The sequence below is a fragment of the Sinohyriopsis cumingii genome, chromosome 3 (assembly GCF_028554795.1).
Source record: "Sinohyriopsis cumingii isolate HCF-2022 chromosome 3, ASM2855479v2, whole genome shotgun sequence".
NCBI lineage: Eukaryota > Metazoa > Mollusca > Bivalvia > Unionida > Unionidae > Sinohyriopsis > Sinohyriopsis cumingii.
In genome coordinates, this window is record NC_142963.1 from 29,015,927 (window position 1) to 29,028,396 (window position 12,470).

The following is a 12,470-nucleotide window of genomic DNA, read 5'->3' on the forward strand; positions in this document are numbered from 1 at the left end:
GGGTAACCCATGCTGTGTCATTTACAGAGTATAACACAGAGAAGATGAGACTTGCAAAACAAAAAGCATTATGAATAGAACACAAACTCTCCCTCTTGTTTTTGCTTTCCCAAGGGCAAGCACCTTGCAAAACTAAACGTGTCTTTGGTATTGAGTAAATGGATTTTTAAAGCCCTGTATAATATTTCTAAATTAACTAGATATGAGACAATATTATGATAGTGATAATAAGCTATGTATCTGTCTTTTTTCAGGGAGTGCCAAGTGTTTGAGATGTATAGAAAGAAGAAGCATTCAAGGTAGAGACATACAACTTTCCCTTGGAATATTATCCCACTAACCCTATTATACATGCACATAAATAAAGTATCTCCTTCTAATGTTAGTTTACAATGGTGGACAGAGTTACTCAAAGCCCTTCAAGAATTCCACTCCCAATGAAAAGTGCCACAGGCTCTCACCATGGAAAACTGTCACCCATGGGGGACAGAAAGGGGAGAGGAAAAGAAAATGCAGAAAGTATTGTCTATGAAAATGGATTAGCTAGCAAGAGTATAAATTCTCAAGATTCACCAAATCTTTCAGCAGAAAAATTTACAATGTCACAGAAAATAAAGCAAGAACAAGGGTTTGAAACATATTTGATGACGGGTGACAAGATGATAAAAACGAAATCCACACAGAAACTTGGCAAGCCAGATGGCAGTCCAAAACCACTTGAACGTCATCATTCTGATAGCTTGGATACAGAAACAGGCACAGAACAGAAGTTAGTAACAAGATCAGCCTCATCACCAGAAGCTTCCATTAACTTGAGTGCCAGTAATAAAGCTTTTGAAAACATTTCAAAGAAAGACTTAGATATGAATTTGCTATATATGGATTATAAACTTTCTGCAGAATCAGGTTTTGTAGACCAGGGTTTGTGTTCAGAAACTGGAACTTTAGACCAGAAGTCTACATTGCCAGCCAATCCTAGTAGCATATCTGATTTATCAGAGGCTGATTCACAGGACCTCATAAATGCAATGACTGGTTCTCAGTCATCTGCTGTCAGTAGTAACATATCAGCTATATCCACACCTTCTGATATCAAATCAGAAGTATCAGTGAGGACCTTGCTCAGAGAGGAAATGGAGCCTCTTCTCAATGAAGATAGCTCTAGCTCAATAGACATTTCCTCGCCAGAGAGTAGCACAGGGGAGATCACTGCAGATGGTATTTTAGAAAGGAGTATGTCTGATTCAGGAGGGATGTCCCCACCTGCTCGTGAGGAATCTTCTAAAATTCTTATAGGTAGTAAAAGTGCTGAGAAAATAACAATTCACAAGCAGTCTAGAGGGAATGGAGAACAGCATTTAGTAAGGGCAAGCAAAAGTCATGAAAACTATTTACAGTCAGGTGCTGAGTTCACTATGGTCACAATTGATATTGATGATGATGTTGCCTATTCACTTGATCAGATTCCTCTGTCTGCAGAGGACACTGAATCTGCTGAAGAAGACACAATTAGTTCAAAAGTGCAAATGCAGGATTTACCTGACAAAAAACTAAGTAAAACCAATGAGAGAGAGTTCATGCCAGGCTTTATTAGCCTTGATGAACATAAACAAAGGAAATTATCAAAAGGAAAAGACAGAAAGGGTGTAAAACATTCTGAGGAGTCATGGGAAGTAGATGGGTCAGTTATATCTAGTGTTCGTATGCCATTTGAAATCATGGAAACACAGCATGAAGATCATGTTGATGTCTGTGATTCTGAGTTATTACAGGATACCTCTCAGCATTTTACTAGTAGTGAGTTAACATGTGATACTTGTGGTGATCTGGAGTCACCTTGGAGGCATAGGGATGAAATTTCGGAGGATGAATTTTCGAGTGAAGTAGACTATGAGAGAAATGAGGATCATGATATGTTTCCAATAGAGACTTCTTTGGACTCGTTAGACAATGACGATGTAATTGCATTTGACCCTGAAAGCCTTTTGTCTCCTCCACGATCCAAAAGTGTTGACAGGCCATCTGCCCAGCGACTTGCTAAACGACTGTATAACCTGGATGGATTCAGGAAAATTGATGTTTCCAGGCACCTCTGTAAAAAGTAAGACTTTGTGTGATTGGCTAATGTCTCCTGTATTTCCTCAACAAAGCTTGGTGTAATGCATCTTTCTCATTGGTCTCTAATCTTTGTTTTATTCGTTTACCCCCACTAAAATGGTTTGACTTGTTTGGCTTGTATAGTTTTTGCATGTCTTGTTCTGAGTCCGCAGTTTATTGGGATTACAATGTTATTTGTATCTTGAACCATCTTGACGTATATAAAAAATATCTAGAATAAGCCTGAATTACATGATATTTGATCTAACAGTGTATGCCAGTAACTTAAACTAACACAAAAACAAAATTGCTCACATATTTAACTACATGTATATACGAGATTGTACGATACATGAAACTTTTGACTTGTACACTGTTCTGTTGCATTTGAAAAATTTAATTATTGTTTCAAGTCATTTTTACTTTTGTCAAGCCCTTTCTGCCATCCGCATTACTATCAACAGCTTGTTACGGTATTGGTTAAAGTTTTGCATTTGCTTACATTTCCTGAACACAGTGGTGAAGTTCTTAAATACTTAGGATGAAATTTGTTACGGTATTGGTTAAATTTTTGCATTTGCTTGCATTTTCTGAACACAGTGGTGAAGTTCTTAAATACTAAGGATGAAATATTACAAAGCTAAGACAGTTCATTCTGCAGTATGCTCATTCAACCTTTTGACTTTGACCCAAGGTCATACTTTACAGTATTGCTTTGATTGTGGCATTCGCGTGCAGTCATGACTTTTTTATTTAGCAATACTTATAGGGTCATCTTACCTTTAGTCATATAAACTTGCACAAGTCCTATCGAGTTGCAAAGTGCATAAACCGTTACCTGCCATCAGATAATATATCGGCAGATTTGGGTCACTGCAGTTTCTTGGAACTAATCAGAAGATCAAACAACATAGACCCTGATCTACCTGTGCATTATATATGATGGTGGATCAGGGTCTCTGTTGTTTGCATTTGGACCAAAGTATATAGAGTAGTTAACATTTAATTATCTGAATTGGAAGATCTTGATTGAATTTCAGTAAAGCCTATGTATAAAGGACCAAGGTACCACAATTTTTATTGTTTGTGAAAAGGTGGTCATTACACTGAGATCAAATCGGTAGAAAAGTTATGAGGTGCATTAATTTTGTGCATAATGAAATATTTCCCTTGGGTTTGATTTGGAAGTGTCTGTTAAAGTGATGCCACCAGGCAAGCAGGTGCACAGAGTACTTAAAATTTGTCAAATTTGTGCACTTGGAAGGCAGTGATGGGCAAGAACTCCTCAGATTAGTTTAGTCATGCATAAAAGTGTACTCTACTCAGTATACTTTTTTTTGTATTCAACTGTTAAGATAGATTGAATAAATAAGGATTTCAAAAGTTGAGATATTTATTTGATCGAAATATCTATTTTCATTCCAAAAGTCTGCAGATAATGTGTGAAAACAAAGGATACTTGAAAATCCTGCTAAATATTTATAACTGAAACATGTGTCCTAGAGGAGTTCTGCAATTGATGCTCTTTCCTTTTATTTGCACATGTGCAAACTTTGATCCTTTTTTTGTACATGTATGTGAAATCAACCATAGCAAGAAGATGGTGGAGTAAAATTGTTAGATGAATGGACATCAACCAAAATAATAAGCAAAGTTTCAGAATTCTTGGGTGTTTGAGTTCAAATGGTTAAAACACAACACAAAGATGGGAGGTATGTTGTGTGATAACCCTTTTACACTGGATATTGACTGTTTGAATTTTAGAACATCAGCTCTTACAAAACCCACCAAATCATAGGCATGAACGACTCATGTACTCTCACCTAATTTCAAAGGTGACACCTCCAGTGTTTTAAAGAAAGTCTGAAAAATCTAATGCAATTGTGTTGGTAATCAGGATGGCATATTTTACAGCCTTGGAAAACGTTCCCATTTCAAAGTATCCAAAGAAAGTGCTGCAGGAAGAATTGCAGGATATTTTAGTGTGCAGGTTTCATTATATTATTTGAGGATATTTAATTAATCATTCCCACTAATCTTTCTTGCATGTTTCCTTTTCGATTCCAAGTTGCATTATTAATATATTGCCATTGTCAGTTGCCATTGTATATTGCCATTGTCGATTGTTCAGGCATTTACATGCATGCACAAATAATCTGTTGTTGGATTCATTGTGACCATGAAGGTCTTTAACAACCTTCGCATTTTGCCAGCTTCAGTACATGTCAGTTAGCATTACTCATCATGAACCAGAAGAACTTGTAGGATGGCCTATTGTCTGTCTTGTGTCATCCATCTGCAATATTTTGTTCATAGTCTGTCCTTTCATTAACACATATACTATCACTCTACTCCTGTCACTACCATTTAACTTCACACAACATTCATCTCATGATCTAGTTAGCCCTTTATGAAAATGGTGCCAATCTAATACTCACTAGTAAAGGCCATGGCAGCCATCTTGAATATCTTGTTATTGCTACCTTTTCAGAATGGATGGTCATCTTGAAAATGCTGTTGTAACCAGAAATTCTTCATATGATTTCTAGTTGATCCTAAATGAAAACGGTGATGCTTGGACATCCAGTATGGCTTTTACTGCAGCTCTGTTGAAAATCTTGTTTGTGCTGTTCCTTCATGGATGATCTTATTCTGTACTAATGCCAATATGACTAGCACAGTAGCTTATTTGCAAATCTTATTGCTCAGAAATATCAGCAATAGTTTCAATGCTTGGCAGTTAAAAAAGATCAAATAGTCTTACATTGATTTTCTGGAAATTCTTCTGGGTAAGTTGAACATTTGTCCCTTTTTTATTACACTTGTTCTGCATGAGATGGTGTCTTACCTATGAAGGCATAAATTAGGGCAGCTTTAAAATAAACATAAGAAAAGGCTAATAGCAAATGAAGCTGATTCATTGTTGATTTCCAGATAGCTAGGGTGTCTGTAGTCTGCACATTTGGTTCATACTTTCCTTTCATATGATATCAGTTAGGTTAATGCAATGCCCCATCCTTTTGTTAGTTTGCTTGTTCTGGATCCCTACTACCACCCTGCTTTCTGGTATTATACCCCTGATGATAAGTAGATATCAATCCAAATAATCTAAGCCCTATGTTATGCTTGCTTTCATATAGGATACGCTAGTGCATGGTTAGGGTTGTTTCCAATATACAGTCGGTATGTAGTGGTTTAGTATCAAATTGTGTTCAACAGACTGAGTTCTTATTTGTGCTGCTTGTAAAGTTTAAATTGACAATTGCCTAGTAAAACATGTCAGATAACCTAGTAAAATAATGAAATTGCTTGGCTGAGTCTCCACTATACATTAGATTAGCTCCAACATGTCTTTATCTCTGTCTTATTATGGTAGAAAGGCTGTCTGCTGATCTTTAATATCAGTAATGATCTGATCATACAACAATTTAGGATGTCAGTGATGGACTTGGTATATTGTACAGTTGTTTCAGCTAAAACTAGAATATTATATTGCAGTTCTGATGTTTCCTTTCTTGGAACTGAACTTATAAATCAGTATAATAAAGGTAATCATGGACATGGCTTTTTGCAGGCTTCTGAACTGTAATTTTTGTTGAGATCACATTAGTGAGAAGCAGGATATAGGAATGACTTTTCTGCCAGCATTGGTGGTTGCAGTAGCTAAGGTTTTTGTTAAGGATTTTCATTTTCATGTATTACCTTAAACCTTTGATAGATTCTCATCATATTCAGGATAAATCATTATGAAGCTGAGACAGTGAATTTGTACAATACAAATCACATGCCTCTGTGATTATGGGGTAAGGTTACAGACAAATTGCAGTAAGATTTTGGCTAAAGAGTCTTCCTTGCTTCTTTATCCTAGAGCTCATGATGGATTTTCTGCATACTTCCTATGAATTGTTTTGAAGTAAAGATGATTCATTCTGTGTATGTGTGCTTAGAGTGATAGAAAATGTGTTTTGTGGCTTTTGGTGTTTTCATTTGCTTTTTTCATTTCCTAAACTCCTTCATGGATTTTCTTTGTACTTTGAATGCAACATTATGAAGCTAAGACTGAATTCTTCGTCACACTTGCATGTCCCTTTGACTTTGGTGTTGAGCTCACAGACATAGAAAATCTGTGTCAAGTTTTAGTTCAAGTTTTCTCTTTGTTTTATATTTCCGAAATGCCATCTGTTTATGTTGTAATGTGCCAGTAATTACATGTATTGTGATGCTGTTGATTACAATTCTATTTAATGAAAATCTTGCAAACTGGGGATTCATATAATCACATGTGGCATGTGGCTTATACTGAGTCTCTGTGTATTTATATTTTTTAAAAATGCCTCACATTTTTGGTATTCAGGGTTCTACCCATTTATCTGGGGTGGGGGGGTGAAGAAAAAGTTTATCTTCAGCTTTCTCTGTTAGGTTCATAAATGTATTTGTTCCAAAGGTGTTGCCAATAATTTGATGCACTCCCTAGATTGATGAACTAACAGTTCTCAATGTTTGTGGATGTTAAACTGTTCTCTACGACCTGAGTAACTAAAGATAACAAAGTCTGTTTTCAAAAATTGAAAAGTAACCAGTAAATCTGTCAATAGTGATCATCTGTGTAATTTATAAGCATCCTTAATTAGCTTAATTCCATTTCACATTTTAAAAAATTCCAATATTTTGAAGAAGCATATGACCATATTTTATTATTTTATTCTTCATTTCTTCTTTAAACAACACAGCATGTTACATGTACATTCATTTTTTTCATGAACAGGCTTAAATTTCTCCACAGCAGGTTTAGGATCAAAATCAATAAGTTCTGTGTTTCTTGGGTTATGATTGCATTTATCCTTCCACAGGTGCATAAAGCTGACAGTGATTCATTGTTTCTCTTTTTTCAACCTATGCAAATGCCCAGTTTCAGGATTCATTTCACAAATCTCCATTTCTTTGGTGTTTTGTTTCTTTATCAAAACTAGATTCATCTACAGACATCTGTCAACCAGCCTCAAAATAATCATTTTTATCCTCAACCTTGCACTTCTCACCCAGAAATTATGTCAAGTTGATAATTGTGCGAAAATGAAAGTATATACGTCCATGACACTGAAAACTACTTTTTTTAAATAAAGATTAATACAGGAGATTTGTATTCATCCAATAAACAAATTAAGTCCCAAACTCTTGGCACTAATTTTATTGATACATTATATGATAAAATGCTAGTGTTCCAAACATCACATAGGAATTAAAACTGCTGAATAATCTTTATCAAAGAGATGTGTCCGAACATGGGTGTGTAATTACTCTTTTGATCAAAATTACTATTAGGATCTGACAGTTAATTTACAGATGTCTTAGTCTCCCTGTCTGCCATGATCACACTGATGCAGCTTCACTTAATTCCATTACAGTTGCTTGAACTTTGTGTTTTAATAGCTCATAAACTACATTATCGGTAATCTCTTTGTAGAAATGGCTCAAAGAAAGAAATTTTGCCATAAGAAAACTTACATAATGAGGATTCAGCTGTTGGAATTGTCATGAATCCAAAAATTAAAAGTATGTGTACTTTTATGCAGATTTTGGCATAACAGATAATCCTGAAAGAGATATAACTTGTCAAAGGTTAACTTTTTTGTCTGATATAGGTTTAATTTACAGGCAAATAGATGAACATATCAAACTATACTTGTCACACTGGCAATAACATGATTACTTATCCACCATCCAGCAAACAGATTGATTTGACCCTCCGATAATAAAAAAAACTCACTTTCTAATTTGACAAATTGGCATCTTTGAATTACATTGACAGTGAGAATGGAGTATGCTGAGTAATGGTGAGATAAGAAATGATATTCTGTTATGTAAGCAGTGCCTTCCTCATGAAGCAAACGCTTCATTTGCCGAGACTGAGAAGTCACTATAGTCATCTGAAAGTCTTCTTATTGCTACTCAACCTGAATGTAAATTCCAGTCAACAAGTGTTCACCAAAAGACATCTTGTGATATGTACTCGACTCTGAATGAAAAAAATGAAAATAGTGCCACTTGGACATCTAGTGTGACCTACACAGTGACCATCTTGAAAGTCTTCTTATTGCTACTTCTCTTGAATGGATACATAGGGTTTCACTGAAAGACTTCTTACAATATATTCTTGGTCCTAGATAAAAATGGTGCCAATTTTACATTTAGTATTGCCCCATGGCTGTAATCTATCTTGCTACTGCTACTTCTCAATGGAAAAATCATACGAACATCGAGGTTTTTTTAAAACCGAAGTCTTATGACTGTTCAGTTCATTCTAAATGACAGTGGTGCTGAATTGACTCTCAGATATCAAATATGGCTGTCACAGAGGCCACTTTAAATATCTTGTGGTACTCTAAAGGGTTATCATCATACAATTGTTGCAGTTAAATTAGAAAAACAGTTATACAACAACAAAATCAAATTATTTCTGAAGTACGTTTATTTATAAAAATGTGTGTTTTGAAATAGCCTTCTTTCAAGTAAAAGGTTTTTAAAGCTTTTTATAAAATTATGTTCTTATTCTCTGCATTGTATGGTGAAAATCACATATTGGCAAATTTACATCAGAAACTGCATTTACCGGACACTAAAACCATTTGGACTACGATGGGTATATTCATGTTTTGCATTTCAAAGCATGAATGGTAAACTAATAGAACTTTTTCATGGAAAGCAATATCCTTTTGTGCAGATTAAAGATCATGTTAAAAAAGAAAGTACTCATCGGTACTTTTAGTGTGAGCTTACAAGTACTAAATACCACTTCACAATTACTGCTACTGCACAAAATTGGCTACCTTTGTGCCCTCAAGATTCGGAATGAGATTTTACTCTTGTTAGTCCCGTGTGCAATGTTAACATACAAATTTTGTACAACTCACATGAGCAGTAAAAGAATCTAACAAAATCTGAAAATCACATAAGCAGGGTCATATCAAATCTGTCACTAAGGGAAGATTCCAGAAATTCAGACTGCTACACAGAAAGGTAAACTCTTCAGTCTTAGGAATCTCTCACAGCCATTTTCTTGAATATGTGGAAGAATCTTCAGATTTTGTTCTGTATGGCTTCAGAAACTTTTTACTTCACGTCCATATAGAAATCTTTTTTGGGCAGGACGGTGTCAGATGGTTAGGCTCCCCTCCCATCTGTTCAAACTGCACTGTTTGGTGAAAAACAAGAATGTTATAGCCCCTGAACCACCTCTTCAAAGCAACTCCTCTCAATAAATTCTTGCATCCTCCCCTGAGTCTTGTAGATTCAGGTACTATCGACTGAAATAGATTATATCAACATTTAATGTGTAACCTGGACAAAATATTTGACTATTTGCCTGTTTGGCTAAAGCATTTCCGTTTTTGTTCAATGTTCAAAAATCATTTGACAAGTCTAGGATACATTTTCTTGGTTTTATTCATGACATCCTTTAAAGAGATTCTAAGTGTTAGTTTTATCATCCATTTTGAAAGGGTTATGATATTTGTCAATGATTGGTACTTTATATCTTTAAACAGAAAAAAGCAATGCGATTACATTCTACCTTATAACCTTTGAAATATATATATATATAGTCACTGCAATCTTCTTTGAAAATAACAAATTAAAAAATTTGGTGCAGTTACCTCTGAACTTTCTCAGTTGAAGTTTACTGCATGAAGGCATTTGATACGCATGAATAAACAAATCCCTGAGAAAAACAGAAATGAGGTTAACAAGTGTGTGTTTAATATGTGAAAAAGGAGATAACTTTATAAACTTGCTCCACATAATTATTGAGACAACAACTTTGTAGATCATTATAAACTGCAGTGCCCACCAAACTGCCATTCTCAATTCAATGGGTTATTTGCTAATTCGTCAGCCTATTGTCAATAACTACAATGAATTGTTGACATTTTTTTAACCTTTATTTCATGTTGAAAAAAATTGGAAAATATGCACATTGCAAATTAATAACAATAGAGAGAAAGATCCAAGAGGGAAAATCCAAGGTGCAGCTGTTTCACAGGTCTGTAAAATTTATGGTTTACTTGAGGTCTCATTCAAATGTTTATGATGATAAGCCCACCCCCACCCCCCATTTCTTTTTGTGAACACAACCAACCCTATTTTTACCCCAAAAGTGTCTTAAGGTTTTGGTAATTTGGTATAATTTGTTCAGCATTTATAGGAAAATATCAACCATATGCTCTGTTCATACAAATATGGTGAACTTCACCAAATAAAAAAAAAAATGCCTATCTATCTACCCTGTTCTTTCGTTTTCTTTCTTTTTTTCAAAGCAGTAGTGGAAACGCATATTTTTCTTTGTCCTAATATAACTGTCTATGAAAAAGATGACTGTAGTGTAGAAAACAAAGTGAAGATGGTAAAACTGACAAAGTAAATAAGATTTTCACATATTTTTTACCTATACTAGTGTACTAATATAGTATTTTCTTTGTCCCTTAAAATTTTGCATGTATCCCAAATTCTGAGGTAATGAGCCCCACCCTTGGGACCCAAGAAGTAATTGATTAGGCAGTATTAAAATGTTCCAAAGTAGTCACAACTGACAGGATTTAAACAAATCATGCTGTATGGAATTTAAAATTATCATAAAATTGTGTGTTTTTACTAAATAAACATCAGCAGTGTTTGAAGATGCTGGAGCTTCAAGTGAATGTTTGCTTCATAGTAACATAACATGATGAACCGGATTACCTGCTTGTAACTTTGTATGATTCATTGATGCTAATTCAATTTTGAATGAATAGGGAACACTGTGTACATGACTAGGCTTAGTGTTATCTAAGTAGCAGTCAAATGTTTTATAACATTGACACAAAAAGTGTTAATGACTCCTTGAGTACAATATTTTGTCATACCAGTACATGTACTGGTATTTACCATGGAAGTCATTACAAGTTATAAGAATTCAGGTCTTACTGGTAAGTCACAAAAAATTTCAATCTGATTGCCATGATTTTCATGTAGCCAGCAAATTGTTTGCTCTTCTACCATTCATTCTATCATTTTAAAATGTCCCTAATTATAATTTTTAAAGTGAAATTAATGCTGATATAACTTATAAGCATTGTCCCCATCTTTCGTGGCCTGTTAGGTTACATGTAAGTCTTGAATCTTGGCTACTTCTTGAAAACATAAAAGTTCAACAACAATTTGACAGCTTAGCTACTTCTTGAAAACACAACATTTCAATAATTATTTGACAGTTTTAGCTACTTTTTAAAGGCACCAAAACTCATTAATAATTTAAAAAACATTACATTAGTATTAATGGGACACACTTAGCTATTCTTTAAAGCAACACAGCTCAGTAACATTTGGACATGTTTAGCTAATTCTTGAGAATACCTTGATTTTGAATCAAAAATGGTACATATGAATAATTACTTGGTTTAATGTTGTCAAAGTAGCAGTATAACAGTTGAGCACATTTAGCTACTACCTGACAACACCTTTGTGGAATAACACTTTAACATTTAGTTATTTCTTAGAAACCACAGCTCAGCAAGAGTCGGCACATATAAGTACTTTTTGAAAACAATGCAGTTCAGTAAGAATTGGACACATCTAGTAAGGGTAAAATGATGCACATGCACCACATATGAATAAGATGATATTCAGCCTAAAATACATTACATTACTGATACACATAACTTGATTATCTTTACATCTTTAGAAGTCTGTCAGTGTTAGGTGGTGCCCTTTTGTGTGTGTTGATATATTGTTTGTATTTCTATATTTTATATTTTATTTATGTTTATGGCTTGATAATTTGAATTTTAAAATCACTTAATTATTTAGTGTCAAGCCATTCTTCACATCATGTTGTATATATTGTACATAACAGACAGAAGGCCTCAAGGTAGATTAGTTCTGTAACTAATTGAGTTACCTTTTCTAAATAAAGTCTTTATTATTATTATTATTATTAGACTAGATAGCTGTTAGTTGTCAGTGATATTATTTCAGTCTTTTAGGCCATTTCAGGATACACCATTTGATCCTATGCATGACTCACCTTGGCCACCAGGCCCTTTGTTTTGTATGCATGGATGCTTTAAACACATCTTATTACCAGTTTCACATGGTCACTTAAAAGTGAAAGACATTGCCTTCAACACAGAAGAAAGAGTGCTGTTTCATTGTGCAATGAAAAACTCATTTAGAACTAGTTTGGGCGTCGGAGTGGGTATGAATACCAACAAAATCTATCACATTGTACTTCAGGCTAATGCAAAACAACTGTGGTGGCCACAGATTATTGTTTTTTATAGTGAAAAAGGAAAATTGTTGACAACATCCACTTCCCTTCAATAAAAATAATAAATAAATTT

At 34.5% G+C, this 12,470-nt stretch overlaps 1 protein-coding gene across 8 annotated transcripts in view; it reads left to right on the plus strand.

Annotated features, from left to right (window-relative positions):
* The first annotated feature begins 305 nt into the window (after positions 1 to 305).
* Positions 306 to 12,470, plus strand: part of LOC149802605 (uncharacterized) — a 118,738-nt gene continuing 106,573 nt past the window's right edge. For all 8 annotated transcript variants that reach the window (XR_016420069.1, XM_089951893.1, XM_089951892.1 and 5 more), the window contains exon 1: positions 306 to 2,101. Coding sequence is in view for 7 of the 8 variants with exons in the window: in XM_089951893.1 (XP_089808019.1) it covers positions 393 to 2,101 (1,709 nt within the window). In the remaining variant the exon portion in view is untranslated. The remainder of the gene's footprint in view (positions 2,102 to 12,470) is intronic.